We start from the raw sequence: 22,189 nt of genomic DNA, 5'->3' as shown, positions 1-22,189 counted from the left end.
GGGTATTCAGGAACACACAGTGTGGGCAGTATAGAAAATACTGAAGGAAGAAAGGTGCCCAGGATTAAAAATACAGTGAGGAAGAGGGCACAGTAAATAAATTGCAAAGGGGTGGGGACAATAAATAAAATGTAAGGGGCAGTATATATAAACTAAACAATAAACCCCTTTGCCTGTTGCATCGTTTTTACATTAAATTTTTGCTCCCCAGCCTCAAAAAGCTATAACTTTTCATTTTTCCGTGTACAGAGCTGTGCGAGGGCTTATTTTCTGCATAACAAATTTTATCAGAGACGTTAATTATTATTCCATGCCATGTACTGGGAAACTGGAAAAATATTCCAAATGTGGTGAAATTGGCAAAAAAACCCTGAATTTGCGTCACATTCTTGTGGGCTCAGTTTTTACGACTTTAACTGTGAGCTCCAAATAACACCTCTGCTTTATTCTTTGGTTTGGTACGATCACAGTGTTATACTTTGTCATGCTCCTTACCACATGGATTATACTTAAGAACGGGTCAAATGTGTCAAGATACCTTTCATAATTTGTGGGCTCTATGTAATAATAGAATCAAATAATGTCAGGAAATTATATAGAAATTAATAAATAGGTGATTGGAGGGCACCACATTTTAATTTATTAGAGGTACAGTATCATTTATTTAAGGGCTATAGAGTATTGATAAATTCAGGGTCGCAATATCATTTTTGATATATGCATGCGGCACAGAGTGGTTTAAATTTGGGGGTATATTTGATAATGGAGGGGGCAGTGTGGTCACTTTGGTTATGGGGATAAATATTATCTAGGAGCACAGTGTGGGACATTTCTGTTAGCCAGGTGACATTATATATACTGTAAGTGACTGTGGTATTTTTAGTCGCACAGTGTGGAGATGTGCTGACAGAATCTGAAAACATCTGTTGGAATATTCTGCATCCTTAAGTCATGGCACTTCTGGACATAAAGTAGAAGTCCTGTATTTTGTCAGGGGAGAATGCAAATAAGTTTTCCAAGGTGTTAAATGGAAAACAATACCTCCTTTTGCTACCTTGAAAGGCAGCCCCCTTAACATCAAGTATGACTTACAAGAAGTCTAAAAATAACACCTTGGAAAACTTATTTGCATTCTTCCCAGAATTCCCTAGTGGAGCATTATGGCTTTAAGTCTCCACACGCCTTTAAGGTGGCCTTAATTGGCATTTTCTCCTTAAGGAGAACACCTACTGTCCGTCCCTAGTCAATAGCCTCTCACATAGCCAAATCAGATCCCTACGCTGTACTGAGGAGACCCAATCAGGTCGAAACAGTGCTGTCTACAGTTGGGAGTCTGTTCCTTATGGAATAGATATACTGGTTTGGCTTAATCCCACATCATATTTTTAGACTTCTTGTAAGTCATACTTGATGTTAAGGGGGCTGCCTTTCAAGGTAGCAAAAGGAGGTATTGTTTTCCATTTAACACCTTGGAAAACTTATTTGCATTCTTCCCTGTATTTTGTCAGATAAGAGATCAGATTTCTGCCTCTTTCTGATTATTCCTGTAGTCACTGACTACCTTTTATTGCGAGAAAGCTCTTATCATGTGTAGTGCTTTATCCATAGAGTCAGTAAGCCAAGTCTGATTGGGTGACTCATACAAAGCAGCTGGGAGTTTGTGCAGTGATTGATTACTCCTGCCTGTCAGGTACAACACAGTGAATACAACGTTCTCTGGGAGCACTCAGTTCAGGGATTTAATAAGATATGTTTCTGCATCAATGTAGCTACAGCATTCTCAAGGTATGTTTGGCCCATAATGCATCAAATCAAATGGTTGATTTCCTTTAGTGTGATCCCTGCAGCCTCAGTTTACAAACCAAGAACTGTGCATTAGCAGAGAGGGAAGGAGAAATCAGAACTTTCTATTATATTCTGCTACTTCCCCCTCCAATGCCTATGCATTTCTAGACACCCTTGATATAGGTCGTATTTCTATGTAGTAGTAGGGTGGGCCCCCAGAATCATTTTCCCCTGTGGGCCCTTGGTACCCCAGTCCGACCCTGAAAACATCTACAAGGCCATTAAGATCATCAACATTGGGAACAATGCGGAAGCCCTAGAGCGACAGAGGCGGATACTCATGGCTGCTAGAGACTGTCCATTCGTGTCTCAACTCAGTGCCTCACTGAAGTCTAAGCGCCATATGTATTTCATCCTGGAGTATCTGTCCGGCGGCAGCCTCGAGTCTCTGATTATTCGGAGCGGCAAGCTTAACATCGAGCTTGTACGCATCCAGTTCCTCCATGGGCATGGCATCGCCCATCAGTAAGAGAAACTATATTTATGTGATTTTGGGACACCACTGATATCCATGGGCTGTGTCCGTTTTTGGAGATGTCAGTACTAGATGTCCATGGACACTAGTGGTGCAGTTTCTAACAAGATATTCTTCTTTCTTCATGACCCCTATTATAACAAGTATTAATGTTGTTTTTTCATTGCAGAGACATCAAACCAGCCAACATCATGCTGGATGAAGATGGTCATATCCGGATTATAGACCTGGGGCTGGCGCAGGACGGTCTGACTGCTTCCACTAAGATCTGCGGACAGACTGGAACATACCGCTACATGGCCCCAGAGGTGCACCTGGATAAACCTTACACTGTAGCAGTGGACTGGTGGGGTCTTGGGATCGTTGTTTCCAAAATGTCATCTGGAAATCCCCCTTTTATGACCTCAACCAGATGCAAAAGGTCTTTCTCTCGATCACCAGAAAGAAGCCAAAGATTCCATCATGGCTTGATGAAGACCTGAAACATCTTATACTGAACCTGCTACAGAAGGATCCAGAGATGCGCTTGGGTGTGTCCGGTAACATCAGAGACCACCCATTTTTCCGAACCATCTGCTGGGAGGAACTGGAGACGAGGAGAGCACAGCCACCCATTCCATCTTGTTCTGGTGACAAACCATCGGGTTAGGCCGGGGGGTAACCCCTGTGCCTCCATCCCAGAACTTTGTGCCTCCTCCGCCCACTGCTTGTAGACCTGACCCTGGATTGCCCCGCACATGACCTCTCTCTGCTGCTTTACTGCCGTTTGTCATCATATTGCTGCCCCAGTCTCTTGGCTCTAATTCTTCTGACCTCTGGCCCGACCCGACGACCCTTCAAGCCTGCGTTTTCTTAGACCACCCTGAGACCACAGATTTCCATCTTTATGGTGAGTATCAGGTGAGTATGGGCACTTGATCCAGGGAATATTTCCCGCCATCTTTGGCGCCAGGAAGGAATGTTTTTCCGCTTAAATCAGGACAAATTGTCTTAAAGGGGTTTTTTCTTTTCTTCCTCTGGATCAACACAAATGCCCCAAAACAAATTAATTTTCGCCCTCAAAATTTTAAATACAATTTAGCTCACTTTCCAGAAACAAATTATTTAGTATATGATTCAGGGACTAGTCTGACTGCCATGCATGGGGTCGGGAAGGAATTTTTCCTCATGTAAAGCTAATTAGCTGAATGAGGTTTTTTCGCCTTCCCCTGGATTAAGGAAAAGTTATTCCAGGGATCTAGTCTGACTGCCCTAGGTGGAGTCGGGAAGGAATTTTTCCCCTTATTTAAGGGTTTTTCGCCTTCCCCTGAATCAACAAAAGTCAGTGGATTTAAAATATCCTTGACTTTTATTTGGAAATTATCAAATCAATTGCCCCCCTCATCAATAAAATTGCTATTTCAATAAAATTCTCTATTTTCACCCTTATATCTTGTGTACTTTCATTATTTTTATTGACTTGCTGTGTATTTTTTTGGTTCCCCTGGTCTTGTAATACTACAGTGATATATGATAACATAGTACATGGTAAGAATTAATAACCAATAGCCAGGGCCGATTCTAGCATATTTGCTGCCTGAGGCGAATATTAAAATGATGCCCCCCCCCCCACGCTCCCTGTTAAGTAAATGCTGAAAACTTTACTAACAATTAACAACCCTACAGACAGCTCCCTGACACTGTGTGACTGACTACAGGATCTGAGAGGCATTAGTGGCATCTAGTACCTTATAGATGACAATCTCTTCCATCAGGACGACTTTATTCCGGGTTCTCCAATCCATGACGTATAACTGCTGAATTCACGGCCGGATATCTTCAGCTCCGTGCAGCATCTCCACCCGGCGCCCCTAAAAATACCACAGTCACTTACAGTATGAAGTCTCCTGGAAAACAACACTGCGCTCCTAAATAATATATACCCCTCACAACACAACTGACCGCACGCTACCCCACATATAACACATCCCTTCATTATATAGGGATAAAATCTATATACATATAATATACTGTATCCCATATACAGCCCCTGCAGCTAAGTAATATACTGTACCCGATATACAGCCCCCCCCAGCATAGTAATATACTGTATCCCATATACATCCCCCCAGCTTAGTAATATACTGTATCCCATATACATCCCCCCAGCTTAGTGATATAGTGATATATAATATATACAGCACCCCCCAGTATAAAATGATTCTGGCCCCATATAATATATACTGAATCCCCCCCAGTATAAAATAATTATAGCCCCAAATAATATCTATAGCATCCCCCCCCCCCCAGTATAAAATAATTATAGCCCCAAATAATATCTATAGCATCCCCCCAGTATAAAATAAGTATAGCCCCAAATAATATATATAGCATCCCCCCCCCAGTATAAAATAATTATAGCCCCAAATAATATCTATAGCATCCCCCCAGTATAAAATAATTATAGCCTCAAATAATATATATAGCATCCCCCCCCAGTATAAAATAATTATAGCCCCAAATAATATATATAGCATCCCCCCCAGTATAAAATAATTATAGCCCCAAATAATATCTATAGCATCCCCCCAGTATAAAATAATTATAGCCCCAATAATATCTATAGCATCCCCCCCCCAGTATAAAATAATTATAGCCCCAAATAATATCTATAGCACCCCCCCCCAGTATAAAATAATTATAGCCCCAAATAATATATATAGCATCCCCCCCCAGTATAAAATAATTATAGCCCCAAATAATATCTATAGCATCCCCCCAGTATAAAATAATTATAGCCCCAATAATATCTATAGCATCCCCCCCAGTGTAAAATAATTATAGCCCCAAATAATATCTATAGCATCCCCCCCCCAGTATAAAATAATTATAGCTCCAAATAATATCTATAGCATCCCCCCCCCCAGTATAAAATAATTATAGCTCCAAATAATATCTATAGCATCCCCCCCAGTATAAAATAATTATAGCTCCAAATAATATCTATAGCATCCCCCCCAGTATAAAATAATTATAGCCCCAAATAATATCTATAGCATCCCCCCCAGTATAAAATAATTATAGCCCCAAATAATATATATAGCATCCCCCCCAGTATAAAATAATTATAGCCCCAAATAATATATATAGCATCCCCCCCAGTATAAAATAATTATAGCCCCAAATAATATCTATAGCATCCCCCCCAGTATAAAATAATTATAGCCCCAAATAATATCTATAGCATCCCCCCCCCTAGTATAAAATAATTATGGCCCCAAATAAAATATATAGCATCCCCCCAGTATAAAATAATTATAGCTCCAAATCCCCAAATAAAATATACAGAACCCCCACCCCCACCCCTAGTATAAAATAATTCCGGCCCCATATAATATCTATAGCATCCCCCTAGTATTAAACAATCATAGCCCCAAATAATATATATATAGCATTCCCCCCAGTATAAAATAATTACAGTATAGCCCCAAATAATATAAATATATATTGCATCCCCCCCAGTAATAAAGAAATAATTATAGCCCCAAATAAAATAGCATTCCATGATCCCCCCCCCCCAGTTTAAAATAATTCTGGCCCCATATGATATATATAGCCCCCCCCCCCCCCCCGCAGTATTAATTATTAGCCACAATTAATTAAATACATGAAAAATAATAAAAATCATACTCACCTGCAGGCAGCTGCTCCCTCGGCGCGGCTCCGGTGTTCACGCGGCTCTCCTGTGAGACGCGGCTCCGCACAGTGACACAGGCGCCGCGCCATGACGTCATGGCGCCTGTGTCACTGCTTAGAACGGAGCGACGCAGCTGCCGGAAAGGCGCTGCGTCGCTCCGCATATAAATCGCGCCTGTGTCTTAAAGAGACAGGCGCGATTTATTTAGCTGGTGGGCGATTCGGGCGTTAATGGACGCCCGAATCGCCCACTTTAGAGCGGCGAATTTCGCCGCCCTTTACAGGGACCCGCATTCTGCCGCCTGAAGCGAGATTTTCATCTCGCCTCATGGCAGATGCGGCCCTGCCAATAGCCATCGGTATTCAGCTATTGGAAAACTAAGGATATGAATAGACACATTCACACATTTACAAACACAACGCTAGGGTCTGTGGGCGGCCCTTGGCCCGATCCCATATGAGCTCATTCACATGTCATCAGGTCGAGGCCCTTCCCTATACACTAGCGCTACATTTGTAAACGCAACTAAAGACCTGTCCCTTTTTTGTTTTTTCATTTCCATTTTTCACTCCCCACAATCAAAAATCTATAACTTTTATTTTAGCACCGACCGCAGGTGTTACCGGTAAGTGTTTTCTGAGATATGCAGAATTACCGGCTATGGAGAGGGCTCAGCCCGTGAGCCCTCTCCATGCATCCGCTGCCGACCTGTGATGTGCTCTTAAGTCACAAGTCGTTAAAGGGTTAAAAGGTTTTATCTGCCAATGAATGATTTCTGCGAAGAGTAATATTTGTATACAAAAGACATTATAATAATCTGAGAATATCAGTGACCTCGTGTCACCTGTACAAAATTATTTATCATGTAAAAAAAACAGAAAAAAACTTAAATACAAAAAGAAAGTGAATATCTGTGGGTAGGTTCTTTTTATGATGGTTCAATTTCATTAAAGGTTGAACATGTTTAGCCACATATAAGAGATTACATATATTCAGTGAAGATAAATAAGATACCAATATGATAAGAATCATATAGGTATAGTAATAAGAAAAAAGTGAAGTTATTATGAAGTAATATAGTAGTATAGAATAGTGATAGAAAATATTATAGAAGATAAACCTAAGAATAATATAGATTATAGTTAGAAACAAGTATAGAAGAAAAAAAGATGAAAACCCTAAAGTTAATATATTATATACCACCCCTAATTATTTTAGATACAGCGCCAATATATATACCCCCCCCCACCCTTATTTATATACAGGACATCTCTAATTTAGTTTTTTATAAAGAGCTCCTTAGAATTTATTTAAAGGCCTCAGTATTCAGCCCCCAAATACAGAACCCCCAATTAAATTATATACAACTCCCATGTAGTGCCTCAGGGCTCTGCTATCTACCACATGAGGTGAGATGCTCATCTCGCTTCATGGCAGATGTGGCCCTGTAAAATAAGATTTGTACTTCTGGAATAAGATTATTATAGATACCACAGAGTCAAGATAAGATACGAATAATATAGTTATAGAAGAATAAGTTAGATATAAGATAACGCACTGTATAAGGTCGGCTGCACACATTGTTGGTTTATCCACATCCTGGATGGATTTTAGGACCAACCACATTGCAGAGGAGGACTGGCAGTATCAATAAAACCAACCCACAGATATACACCCCACCCGTCCCCTTCGCCAAAAGAACTAAACATGAAGCGGTCTGATGGGAGAAAAGTGGAGGTCGGCCACAGCTTTATTAATTAACAATATTTACAAATAAACTGACCTGTGAGAAGACCTAGACCCTTCTGGAATAATTCACCTCGCATGCCTGGCCCCGCCTACGCGGGGGCATGTCCTTGTTGGTCCGACAGGTGATTACGACGTAAGCCGAGAGGGTCCAGCTTCCTCACAGGCCACTAGGAGTACAGTGTACCCCTACACTGTGCTCCGACCCCCACACAAAAGGAACAGGACCCTCTCAATGGCGTCCTGAAGGCCCGATATAAAAATATCCAGACCAATCTCATTCAGATGGACCCCGTCCTCTCTCATAAGGCCCGAATTATCCCCCTCCAACTGCCTATGGCGTATAACCACACCACCCCTGGACCTCACAAAACGGGCTACCCGCATATTGAGCATGCGCCTAGCCCTTTCTATAGAATCGGGGCTGCGGGCGCCATTCCAGATCACCCGTGGCACTATCTCCGACCACACTACCACTAGGTCACTAAAAAAGGCAGCAAAACGCTCGAAATCCGATCTCATCACCGAAATCAAATTAGCGAGCCGCGTTGAACACATGTCGTTCCCCCCAGCGTGGACAACAAGGATTGTAGGCCCCGGAGAAGCCTTGCTGATGGCCACCACTTCCGGCAAAACTTGCAACCATTTCAGGCCTCTGATCCCCCTCCAGGACAGGTCTGCGGAGGTAAAACCTAAGTTCAGGCCTCCCGGACGGACAGCTGCCCTCCGTGCTGCCCAATGTATGTACGAATGTCCTACAATCCAAACTTTCGGACGAGCAAATTCTGCAAAACAAAAAGAAAACATGTTAATCCAACAGCAAATTTGGGCGAATATAACGCCTAAAGCAATCTGACTTCCACCTGCCAATGCGCATAATATCAGCATCCGAAAGCCCCGCCGCATCGGCCGCAGTTGCGGCCCCGATCCGAAACGAGTGGGTACCGAACTCCGCTACAGGCGCACACGCCAGCGCCTTCTTAAACAAAGAAATAAACTGAAATTTTGTGAGGGGGGACCCGTCCCGGTGGCACAAAAAGGGGGGGGGGGGGGGGCCTTTGGGCGCTGCGCGATGAAACTACCCAATAAAAAGAAAGGGCAAAATGGGCCACCCACCTTGCCCACTGACAGCCAGCGGCCCGCGCCATAAATGTCCGTTTTAGACCTTCTCACGAGGACCTTAAGAAAATCCCCAACCACTATAACGTCCCCTTCAACTAAGCTAGCCTTCGCACGGCTGGACGCAGCCACTAATTCACTGACCCTCAATGCACAAAAGAAAGCCAGCGCAAAACTACCCTGCAGCAGTAATGCCTCATACTCCGACGAGCATATATCCGATGCGGCCATGCATAAATGCTGCAGCAATGCAAAAGAAACAGGCCTGCGCGAATCCTTGACAACTGGCTCTTTTCCCCAACCCCTTAACATCAACTGAACCTGAAAATCTTTTGTAACGTCATACAGACCCCACAGTTTTAGAACAAAGGACACCCCGGCCAGCTTCTTTTTAACAGCCGCGACCGACAATCCGTCGGCACGCAGCCTGGCTAAGAATTGCAACGTAGTAGCCTTAGCCACCATTACCGCATCCCCTTGTTCTGCTGGCAGCAAACTAAACCACTCTCCCCACGCCTTACCGTGGCTACTCCAAGTACTCTCCGCCAATGAGGACTGCAACAGTGGAGTCAACTGTGCATCACTAGCTCCCACAGGAAAGGGGGGCAGGGGGACCCCTCCTGGTCCGCCAGGGGGTGGAAATCCCTGAAATGCTGAAGCTGAAAACGAGATAATGCATCGGCAACAACATTAGTTTCACCCGGAACATGTTTTGCCCTAAAAACAACATTCAATTGCAAGCAGCGCAACACCAAATACCTGAGCAGGGCAAAAACCTGCAGCGAACTTGAAGTTAGGTTATTCAAAGCCTGAACCGTACTCTCATTGTCCGACCAAAAACGAATCCTCTTATTTCTCATTTCTAGCCCCCACAGCTCCACCGCCACTACGATCGGGAAGAGTTCCAGCAATGTCAGATTTTTGGTGAAACCTCTCTCAATCCACTGCACAGGCCAACGCTCTGCAGACCACTTTTTTTCAAAAATTGCACCATATCCTACCGACCCTGCCGCATCCGTATATAACTGCAAATCGGCGTTGTCGATCTCCTGCTCCAAAAACGCTGACACACCGCTATAATCAGTAAAAAAGGATCGCCCCACCCTCAGGTCTGCCTTCAAGACCGAGGTCAAACGAATGTGATGGTACGACTTGACGGTGCCGGCAGTAGCCAACGACAACCTCCTTGAAAAAACCCGACCCATGGGAAAAATCCTGCATGCAAAAGCTAATTGCCCTAACAATGACTGCAAACGCTGCAGCGTAACCTTGTCAGACAGCAAACATAAATCAATGTCCCCGCGCAGGCGTTCCAACTTCTCGGCTGGAAGGCCAAGGGTCATGGCCTCAGAATCAATCAGAATGCCCAAAAAGGTCAGCCTCGTAGTAGGGCCCTCCGTCTTCTCAGCCGACAGCGGAACTCCAAAATAATCAGCCATACAACGGAAAACATTCAGCAGTCTCAAACAATCTGCGGAACCGCTCTTACCAATGAATAAAAAATCATCCAAGTAATGAATAATCCAATTGGAACCCGACTCCAAATGGACTACCCATTCCAGAAAGCTGCTGAACATTTCGAAATAACTACAAGAAATAGAACAACCCATAGGAAGGCACATGTCCACAAAGAAAGACTCATTAATTCTGCAACCCAGCAAGTGAAAAGAGGACGGATGCACCGGAAGGAGGCGGAAGGCAGATTCAATGTCCGACTTGGCCATAAGGGCCCCAGGGCCAGCCGCATTAACCAACAGCACGGCCTTGTCGAAAGAAGTGTAAGACACAGCCACCTCCTCCCGTGGAATACCGCCGGGTATGATAAATGGTGAATCAAACGGAATTTCCCTGACTCTTTCTTTGGGACTAGGCCCAACGGTGACACCCGCAAATTCTCAAAAGGCGGAAAAGAAAAGGGGCCCGCCATTCTGCCCAACTCCACTTCCTTAAACAATTTTTCAACCACCATCGACTCATTATCCCTAACCGACTTAAGATTATCGGATAGAATCAGACCGTCCTGAGGCACAAAAGGGATCACAAAACCAAAAGCAAAACCCTCACGCAACACTTTTGCCTCCTGCTTCAGATGGTAGCTGTCTAGCCACGGCCGCATCCTTTGCACCTGTACTGGTGTCCTCCCCCCTGCCTGAAGCAGCGGATTTAGATGGGGGTCTGTTCCTCTTAAAGCAGCGGAGGGCAGAGTGCGCCCCGCCACATATGGAACACTCGTGTTTAAATCTGCAGGAGGCAAAAAAGCGGCAGTGTCCCTCATTGAAAAGCCAACATGATCCCGGTCGCTTGGTGGCCGCCCCAGGCTGAGCGCCCGAGACGGCTCCCGCCTGAAAGGGAACCTGCGGCTTCTGTGATATCATAAATTGAATCCAAACATCGGTCGCCTTTGACGCCCAGCCCACCTCCGGGGTGTCCACCAAGCGGCGTCTAAACTCCTCATCATACCTCCACCATCCCACACCACCATGCAACTTGTGCGCTGTATAAATGGTATCCATGTACACAAACAAATCCCGAGCACACTCCGGCTTTCGCTGAACCACAATACTTGCCATAATCGCGAAAGCCTGGAGCCAATTTCCAAAGGTCCTAGCGAGCTTTGGTTTCCTATCATCACTTTTTTCGAACCGTCTTTCCTTATCGACGGTCAACTGCTCAGGGGACAACAATGACCAAATATCAATATACTCGAAATTCACAATCTTTTCCCTGAGGTCGGCCGCCACGCGCAGCCCCAGAGGAGCAACGCCACAAAAATGTGAATCTCTAAACAACATTCCAGCCGACCCCGTAGCCTGCTCAGGCGGCAAATGCGTCGCCCCTGGGGGCGCCCCAGCCTCCATCTTGGCTAACACTGCCTTAAGGGCACCTACCACATCATCCCCGGCAATATGCGATTTTTTCCAAGCATTGTTACACAACAACTCACCCGCTGCGGGAACGACCTGGGTCATCGCTGGTGAAGGAGGAGGCGCCATGGGTGCACTAGGCAGCACAGCAGCTGGAACCGACGGCGGCACCCTGGCCTCATCCACCCAGTGAGGGGGGGAAATGTCCTGCCGTCTCTTTGACCGCCTGCCAGTTGAGCGGGTATGACCACCACTGGATGAGGACGAAGAGCGCCTGGACCAAGTCCGGCCCCAACTGGATCTCCCAGAACGCCTACTGTCTCTGTCACGAGACCTTGACCGCCGGCGGCTCGCATAAGAAGCGCGGGAAGAAGAGCGGGCTGAACGGGAGCGGTGCCTACACCGCCCCACAGGGCTACGCGCGCGAGACCCAGCCCCCGAGCAACATCCATGCCGCGTTAGTGCCGCACAACTGCAGGCAACGCTCGAGCGACTGGAGCCCCTCTCACGCCTGCCCCGCGAAACGCCAGACACCAAAATTGTGCCCTGGCGATCCGCGGGTTCATTAGAATCCCCGCTGTCACTCCCGCTATCGGGACCCGGTTGCTGGGATGGGGGGGAAAGAAAGTGTGTGCGGGGGGCTGTATGGTGTTTGGTGCAAGCGCCAACGGCTGCGTCGGCGCATTAAACTCTGGAGGGTTGGCGGGGGTGGAAGGTGTGTGCGGAGGTGATTGAGGGGGGGGGTTGGGAAAGCTGCAAGCTGTCACTACTGGCCCCCAGCCCAAACCACCTGGCCAAACGGCCAGGCTGTTTGGGTAGTGGGCCTGACTTGTCTACCCCAGCAGCCTGCGTTGCGCCTATCGGCGCAGGCAAGCTGCCAGGGGGAGGAGGCACCGGAGCAGTCCTGTCCTGTGCCTCCTCCACACGCGGGGGCCTAATCACTGTGGTCGCGGCCGGCCCGCCTGCTGCGGCCGGCACGCGACTCCTGGACTTGGCAGAGCGCCGAGCGCGCTCTGCCGGCATCGGAGCCGGGGTCGGGTTCCGAGACGGAGCCCTCGCCCGGCTCCGTGTTTTTATGGGGGACGGGCTGAGCCTGCACGGTGCGCGGCCGCGTTGTGCAGGCCGGGCAGTGGGGGGCGGTGATGGGGGAGCAGCTGCTGACAGAGGGGAGGGATCCGGCTGCAACATTAACGGCGCCAGCCAGCCGGAGCCCTCCCTCCTCAGCTTTTCCTCCACAAACGCCAGTATTACAGGGTCTGCCATACTTGCAGTCCTGCAGGGCTATTCCTGGAACTTCTGGGCGAAACTCTTGAGCGCGGAGCAAGTCCAAAAGAGGCTGGACTAGCTCCGCACTCAGGGCTAAATAGCCCAGGGCTAGCGCCATCAAGTGGCCAGGAAGCACTTCCTGGCCACCTGATTGGCTGCGCAGGAAAAACCCCGGGCAGGGGACGGAACCCGGGAGGGGTTTCTTACAATAAACAAAAAAGGTGGGGGGGTGGAACACTGCCAGTCCTGCCGCCCCCAGGCTTAAGCAGCCTGCGGGCTAGGAAGGAACTTTGTGCTTTGTAGTCATATATGATGCAGGGAGTCCCATCCCCTGGACTGTGCTCCATCTTGAAATCCATCCAGTGTATAGTCCGTTTTTAATAGAGCGTCCACGTGTGCAGCCGGCCTGAGTGTGACAGGGCCCCATCCAGCGTTATCACTGCAGGGAACCAGGGAGCAGCCGATCGCCAGCTCTTGGGGTCAGGAAGGCATTTTTTCCCCCTCACATGGGGGATATTTTTGCCTTCAAAAGCGTGTTCAAAATTTATTCGAAAATATCAATACATCCACAGTGTAAATCCCGTCCTTAGTCCTGAGACCATGACTAAGGACGGTCACACCGTCTGAAACACGTTGGTGGACAGGATTTACACTGTGGATATATTGATATTTTCGAATAAATTTTGAACACGCTTTGGAACCTGGCTGGACCATTGGATTATTTTGCCAGTTGCTTTGCCTTCCCAAACGAGGTGGGTCCTTTGCCGGCTCCGCGTATGATCAATAATGCGCTGGAGGTGAGCTGGAGCTTTGCCCCTTTTTTTTTCTTATTTTCGCCTTCCTCTGCTTTACGCCTTTTTATGCAGTAAATCCTATAAATTACACTGGATAGTTCGAATTAAAACTATATTAAAAATATATTATAGCAATAAAAACTAATTGTAATTTATTTATTGTGCCCGTGTCTTCTTTACTAAACCTCTAGAACACAAGACTACAGACATCAGAAAATATGATTATATAGTCTTAGGGGACAATGGGGCAGATTTACTTACCCGGTCCCTTCGCGATCCAGCGGCGCGTTCTCTGCGCTGGATTCGGGTCCGGCCGGGATCTATTAAGGTAGTTCCTCCGCCGTCCACCAGGTGGCGCTGCTGCGCTGAAAAGCATCGGAACGCACTGGAGTTCACCGGTTCGGGCTGAGTGAAGGTAAGTGCAAGCTCCGCGACAGATTTTTTGTTTTAAATGCGGCGGTTTTTCCGAATCCGTCAGGTTTTCGTTCGGCCACGCCCCCCGATTTCCGTTGCGTGCATGCCAGCGCCGATGCGCGACAATCCGATTGCGTGCGCCAAAATTCCGGGGCAATTCAGGGGAAATTGGCGCAAATCAGAAATATTCGGGTAAACGCGAATCGGGCCCTTAGTAAATGACCCCCAATATGTCCATCATGGGCAGTAACCTAACTATTCGATCATAAAGCCGCTGGGACCTAATGTAAAATCTGTAACAGTCCCTAAATTAAGATGTTTAGTATGAGACTCCATGTATGGGCCCAATAAGGCTCCAACCCAGTCACCTACCCCCAGAAGTTACATCCCAGCATTCTGCATGAGCAACAACATTTCCATTCAGTTCTGGGTCTTGTCCCATACAACACAAACATTTCAGCATGGCGGTGTGTATAGTAACTGACTGCCAATTATATGCAATATCAAGGTTATAATTATGTGAATTCTCCATGGTAACGCTCTGATCACTTTAGTATCTATACACATAGAGTTGTGGTTTGTGGATAGTTTGAATATGTAAATAAGTTCATGATGTCACACGGAATCCCATGAGGTCACATTGCTTTATGATATCACGTTGTCACCGGCTTCATGGAAATAGAATGCAAAAATCATTTGTGTTTCTTCACCAAATACTGGGAAGAGGCGATTTTTTTGCTGTGTTCATAGCGAATATGAAGCGCGCAAAAAAGCGAAAGCGTAAGGTGTGGAGCGATAGTGAGAGCGAGGATGGACCACCACCTCGCAAGAAGAAGGCTCCAGTGAGCATCTTGGAGCGTAATGATGAGGTTGGGAAGCCCCCAACCACATATCAGGCCTATAAGACCCTAAAGAGGAGGAGACCCCAAAACTCATCCGGGTCTGAACACCCAAAGGCCAAAAGGCAAAAGCTGAACCCCGATATGGAAGCCGGAATCAGTTGCCAGGATCAGACTCACCATAGGATCCTGAAGAGAAGGAGACCCCAAAATTCATCCGGGTCTGAACATCCACTGGCCAAAAGACAAAGGCTGAGCCGTGACCACCCAATAGGTGACAGACCAAAACAAAGTCTGATGATGGAAGCAGGTAGGAGCTGCCAGGATGTAGATATAAGGACTAAGTGATGGCTACCTAGCTGTGTTTTTATTAAACAGCGCCATGACAGGTCACTGGTTGTGTCTGGTATTGAGGCTCAGCTCTGTTTAAGTGAATACGGCTGAGTTGCAATACCACACACAACCTGCAGATCACAGTGGCGCTGCTTCTGAACAAAATCAGCCTAGTTTCTATAATCTATTACTATCACTAAATAAAACTGTCGCCGAATTTATATAAACTGTCTTGTAATAAAACCGTCTTAGTGGCAAGTAGGAACATTACTCTTGGAGACTGTTTTACCCATTTTCCCAATATAATTTAATATTTTCGCTCCTCAAGGAGACTGTGACCCCCGATCATCGAGAGGTATAGCCAGAGTGCCCACCCATATCAGACTGGAAGAGCTGGCATTCCATAAATTGCTGGGATCAGGAAGTTATGGGAAGGTAAGTGATTGCTGACCATACATCGCTCCTTGGAGGTAGCTTTATGGATTTTGGATTATTTCCTGTCCTATAACTCTAAATAAAAGCTCCATGACCTCATGGTAGATGAGACCCATGTTCACAGCCCTCTGTCTCCTCCAGGTGGTGATGGCCTCGCACCTCTCCAGCAGACAAGACCTTGCTGTGAAGATAATAAAGAAGCGAGTCTTACTAGAGGATGATAGAGATGCCATCTTCATTGAGCGCCAGGTCCTTGAGATCACCTCCCAGTGCCACCTTTTTACCCACTGCTTTGGAGCCACCCAGAATCAGGTAGGAATCTTCTATGTGTCTCCATAGATGGTCTCATCCAACACATGAGTAGAGACATCAGTAGACCCCTCCTCGCAGCTTGTAAGACTTGTAAGACTACTACGTGTAGCCATATCTAGGCTGCCAGAACGGAGAATGTCCCCATCATGTTCTGTAGTATATTTTCTGTATTTTCTCCAGGATTACATATTTTTCGTAATGGAGTGCGTCACCGGAGGAGAACTCCTACACTTTATTAACAGTAGAGCCCCCTGTGATATCCAGACCACAAGGTACCTGCACGTTGTGTATTATATGTCATGTATTTACCATTGTCCAGTAGATGTTGGGTTTGTAGCCGATTACTTTGCTGGTGTTTGATGAGGATCAATGTTTTCTTCTTTCTCATTAGATTTATTACAGCGGAGATCATCTGCGGCTTGAAGTACCTGCACGCAAGAGGCATAATACACAGGTATCTAGAGCATGTAATAATATCAGAGGGGTTAACACACTACATAGTGCAGATATCTTATAGGACACATTGCATGGAGCCATAGTATGGTCTCTATAGAGGTCCATAGGGCCTCTGCTCTATCTGGTAATGCCTCCAAATTTATACATGGAGATAGATGGAGGTGCCATCTGCTTCGCTATGTCGGATGATGCATGGAAGCATTGTTCATAGAGGAGATTATCTCTGTTCCTATCAGTTCCTATCCATAGAGATGGAGGCTTTATGTAACCGTCCACTACTCCATCCATAATCCTTCCATAACTCTGCTTATTGCCAAACCTTGTCTTCATAGAGACCTTAAGCCAGAAAATATTCTGATGGACAGCACGGGTCACATAAAAATCGCTGACTTCGGCCTCGCTGCAGTTGACGTCTACTCTTCAGATACCATCACAGAGTATGCAGGAACTCCCGGCTACATGGCCCCAGAGGTGAGGAATACAGGTCTTGTGCCCTCAGTATGGCGTCTATGATACATCCAGGTTATTTCTTTACCATGTGATTAATCTTCCATGATACTTCCACAGATTCATCTAAATAAGCCGTATAATAACAGTGTGGACTTTTACTCCCTGGGTGTCATCCTTTATGAACTGGCCACAGGGCATTTCCCATTCTACGAGGGTGAAAGCTCGAATAAAATCTTGGAGTCCATCGCCAGTTTTAGTTTGGAGTATCCCTGTAACCTGCATCACCAAATACGTAACATCTTAAAAGGGGTGAGTATATGCAGTCATATCTCAATGAGACCCAAAAAGGTCAAATAGGATTATTATTGGGCTATGCTAATTATTTGATTGTAATAGATGTAGCAAATGTTTACCTGACATTAATGATTCTATAATCAGTGTTCCATCAAGTAACTACAATTTCCAATTATTTTATCATAGGTCTTCCGTAAGTCACCTAAGAAGAGGCAGAAGTTCTGCAAAACTATTAGCAGACACCCATTTTTTGCAGATGTCGACTGGTCGGACATTTGGACAGGAAGAGCTCGCCCTCCATATGTAATGCTACCAGTAAGTACATGGAAACGATAGGAACCAACAGTGGGACACATTGATCTGTCAGATGTAGGATTTCTATGGGCACTCAATGTCAGTAAGATCTCACTACAGCTCTGCTCCTGCACAGATACCACCTACACTTAGGACAAGTCCTGTTCTCATTATTCATCTCATGTCTGTATCTTCTCTCCTAGAGTGAAGCAGTGACGTCCTATCACACGGCCCCTCTGTCCGCCCTACTATCATCTGCAGAGGCCAGAAAGACCCCAATAACATCAGAGGACAGAGAACTATTCCAGGGGTTCTCCTACACCAGCCACATGTGGAGGTGACTGCAGAGACGGCCATACATGAAGCCGGCCAGGTCCTCCATCTACACATCTGAGGAGAATGATGCGGCTGATAAGGCAAGAAACCAGCGACCCAGTTACCTCCCGTCTCCTGCCTTGTTGCTGGAATTTTCTGCAGTCTTCAGCATCTTTACCAGAAGAATCAGGATACTGCCCCCTACAGCTAATCTGTAGGAGCTACATCTGCAATTTACAATTTGTACATGTGGTACCACCAGACCACAAAGCCCCAAATACTAATACCCTCTGTCACATCATAAAGGGGAGAAGAAGAGGCAGAGAGGGACAAAAAAAAATATAGGGGCATTTACCCATTATCTACCCGGCTATATCATCACAGCCTGGGAATAAAATATCTTCTCTCCTAATTGTAGTTCTATGTTTTGTTCTGATATCTTCTATTACATGTAAGTTGTAAGTTATTTTGGTAACATGAGGTTTTTACCGTCCAAGTAAAACAGTAGTAGCCGCTATCTTTGTTTCCTAACAAACATCTGAATTTTGTGGAGTGCGTTCCCTAACCAGACATGGAGATATTCGGTTTTATAGGATAACTCTTCACTGTAGCTGAAAGAGGAAACCTAAAACTAATGAGAGGACCATATAACAGCTCCATGAACCCCTCTCCTCCAGGCCAGTGGTCCCCAACCTTTTTATATCCTGGGACCAGCTGCATCCAATTTTTATTTCAGTATTACCTCCTTACCCTGGGTTTGCAAGCCCTGCAAATGCTCCATCTAAACCAACCCATATAATGTCCCAATTATCACAACCCCAGACCTAAAATCCCTCTTTCCTACAGCTTCCCCCTTTTCTGTATCCATCATAAAGAAACAACAATGTGATGTGCAAAGGTACCGATAAATGCCATGATATATAAAAAAAATTCACATATTCTTTATTTGAATTCATGTGCTATGCATCAAAAGTTGTAAAAACCAATTATAAACCACTAACATCCTCGTTCAGATCCATAAAAATATAAATATGCTAGAATTCTGCAATGGTCACTGAACTTCCCCTCTCCTGTTATTGCCTGGTAAAGCTATAATAACCTGACATCCTATTGCCACACAATATGACAAATACATTCTATGAGAACTAACATTAAGCACCAAGGGCTTCTCAACAATACCAAAAGTTCTACATAGTGATAGATATTTGTTATAAAAGAAGGATAGAAAGAAAGGTAAAACGTCTACTGCTCCTGTGCTAGCAGCTGGTGCAGGACTGGGTCTCCAGGTATCAGAGACACCCAAAGACCCTAGGGAGAAGGGAGATGCGGTTCATTACTGCTTCTCCCTTCTCCGCTCCTTACAGCATCGCGCTGAAGTAACGTAATACGGAGGAGCAGAGCCGGGGCGACCGCCGGCTCTATTGACTCAGCAGTCACGTGACCGCTGGGTCTAAAGGGGTTAATCAGAGCTGCTGGGTCCAGTTGTTGAGTCGTCAGTCCAACATAGACCTTCGAACAGGGACAATGAATGGCATAAATAACATTCTGACTTCTGAGTCCCTCAGTTTATAACTTTTATTATTCAAAGGATTTGTGAAGGTATCATTGTTCATCATGTATTGGCGGGTCCTTCTCTTTACTATCTCTATAGGACAGTATCAAACATGGTGATTGGTTCAGATGATCATGGGCCCCTTAGAAGCCTTGGGCCCCGGGCTGCTGTCCAAACCGCCTGTATCATAATCCGCTACTGCTGGGGCATCTGTTATCCAAATATTTCTTTCTTACAAAACCTCTTAAATTAATGCCGCACATAGATGTAACTTTGAGGTTTGTTCACACATTACGTTTGAATTGTGCTTAGAAACACAATTCAAGCTCAGGCAGGAGGGAGTTTAGATCTAATCTTAAGCCCTGCAGTGGCGATCTAGCATTTATCTGTTAACCAGAGGATACTCACTATAATGAGAATACAGTAAATGTCGTGATTCTGCTTTCTGTATTTTGCACCCATAAAAGTAAATTTGTTAATGGATCCAAAAAATCCTGAACTACTTTATTTGTATGATAGGTGTGCTATGTCATATAAATATTGGTCCCCCTTAACAATACCTGGACCCCAATCACAATTTATAACAAAATTTGGTATTCTGCTATAGCAGGGGTCTGGAACCTTTTTGGCTGAGAGAGCCATGAACGCCACATATTTTTAAATGTTATTCTGTAAGAGCCGTACAATATGCACATGCCCCCCAGTAGATAGGTAGTCCAGTGTCCCAGTGTCACGGGTGCCCCTGTGATCTACGTCTCGGATCGCAGGCACACCTGTGCCCCTCTCTGTGGCGGCTTCCCTTTCTGAGCTCACTCAACTCACCACTTTCCGGCTCCTGTCCCATCCCGGCCGGCCAGCGCATGCGCTGGCCCTCACAGATTAAAAGGGCCAGTGCGCTGCTGATTGGCACTTCCCACTTCCACTTCCCACCTGGTTTCTACAAAGACCGGCGGCTCCTGGCATTCCCCGCCGGATCTTAGTGCTTCATGCCTATGAGGGAGCTTTCCACATTGTTTCCTTCCCAAGTGTTGACCTTTCAGAGTGACACCGAAACTGTTCCTGATTCTGCTCCTTCGCTGCCAGCCCTGACCTCTTGCTCCATCCCCAACCTTGCGTCATTGCCGCCTGCCTTGACCGTCTGCCTGTTCTTGACCATGAGACTGCCTAGTGATCCTGTACATCGACCTTGGCTGCCACCATGGACAAGTCGCGCCTGTGAAACAACCTGATGGTACCACGCTGCAGCAAGACCATCCTGCTTTGCGGGGGGCTCTGGTGAAGACCGGGGGCCACTTAGATTCCGGTCCCAGGTGTCTGCTTACATCATTGTCCGGGGTGGTCCAGGGGGTTCACTACTCCAAATCCTGACACCCACCACATGCATCCCAGTAGATATTTAGTCACAAAAAAAAAAAAAGAATATTCACTTACCAGCGCTCCCTGCAGCCAGCTCCTCATTGCTCCCAAGGTGCCTGGGTCGTGCAAAGGACATAGGCAGCGGTAACATTGCTGCTGTGTCCAGTCATCAGTCTAGGGACACACACAGAAGCCATCACTATTTATTAAAGATCTGTCTGAGAGCCAGATGCAGCCAACAAAAGAGCCACATCTGTCTCCCCAGCCATAGGGTCCCTACCCCTGTGCTATAGCAATGGGTTCCCTGTGCACTTGCCTGCCACCTAGTGTTACGAAAGTGGATTACACATCAGCAGATGATGAGCTGGTCAAAGGTTAATTTTGCTAACAGCGATAACCTCACACCCCCATACACACACATGCAATAAATTTTTAATCTACTTTTTTATGTTCTAACCTGTTTTGCCCTCTACTTTTTGAGAAAATGGGAACGATAAAAGAAACAAGATAACCCGGACTTCATGAGAGCAGAGAGATGTCTGCGGTATTACTATGTAGCTGACAAGTGACTGTGAAAAGTTCGTTTTTTTAAGTAGTTCATCTTAAAAATTAGCAACTTACTGTCACCTTACTCTATGCAAATGTTGACCTATTGGGACTCATCAGGGCAGATTTACTTACCCGGTCCATTCGCGATCCAGCGGCGCGTTCTCTGCCGTGGATTCGGGTCCGGCTGGATTCACTAAGGGAGTTCCTCCGACGTCCACCAGGTGGCGCTGCTGCGCTGAAGACTATCAGAATGCACTGAAGTTCACCGATCCATCGTGGGTGAAGGTAAGTGCGTGTTTCCGTCGCGTGCATGCTCCACAATCCAATCGCTTGTGCCAAAATCCCGGGGTGATACAGGGAAAATCGTCACGAAAAGCACTTTGCCGCCATTCACTAAGATCTTGCGCCCGATATCCTGCATGTGTGGCTTTCCCGCTCAGGTCCAACAGAGTTCACCATCTATTAAGTGGTGCATTGTCTTGCAACACAATTTGAAAGTTAAATCCCGTGTTCATTCCGAATTAGTCTGATCGTCGGGCGGCACGCCCCGCAATTTATGTCGCATGGAAGCAGCGCAGCTGTGCCAAAAAACAATCGTGTGCGACACAATCCCAGTGCAGACACCTGTTAAATACCTGTCCAAGTCGTGCAATCCCCGCGACCCTTAGTAAATGAGCCCCATTATGTTATCTCTCTATGTACCTTTTTTAAAGTGACAATAAGTCCTGTTCACAGGATAGTGGATGACACGTTGTGACCAGACTACCCCTTTAAATGATGTAAATCTATAACCTGTTTTATAGTG

General features: G+C 46.1%; 1 protein-coding gene across 1 annotated transcript; it reads left to right on the top strand.

Moving 5' to 3' along the window:
• The first annotated feature begins 14,878 nt into the window (after window positions 1-14,878).
• On the top strand, window positions 14,879-17,984 carry LOC140069020 (protein kinase C delta type-like). Its single transcript, XM_072114363.1, has 9 exons — window positions 14,879-15,348; window positions 15,700-15,806; window positions 15,948-16,118; window positions 16,299-16,390; window positions 16,510-16,572; window positions 16,907-17,045; window positions 17,142-17,333; window positions 17,505-17,633; window positions 17,816-17,984. Exons 1-9 carry the CDS (start codon window positions 14,883-14,885, stop codon window positions 17,951-17,953), a joined length of 1,497 nt encoding a protein of 498 aa, XP_071970464.1. The 5' UTR covers window positions 14,879-14,882; the 3' UTR covers window positions 17,954-17,984.
• Window positions 17,985-22,189: the final 4,205 nt, after the last annotated feature.

This window comes from Engystomops pustulosus, chromosome 7 (assembly GCF_040894005.1).
Source record: "Engystomops pustulosus chromosome 7, aEngPut4.maternal, whole genome shotgun sequence".
Taxonomy (NCBI): domain Eukaryota; kingdom Metazoa; phylum Chordata; class Amphibia; order Anura; family Leptodactylidae; genus Engystomops; species Engystomops pustulosus.
This window is presented reverse-complemented; position numbering and strand designations above follow the sequence as displayed.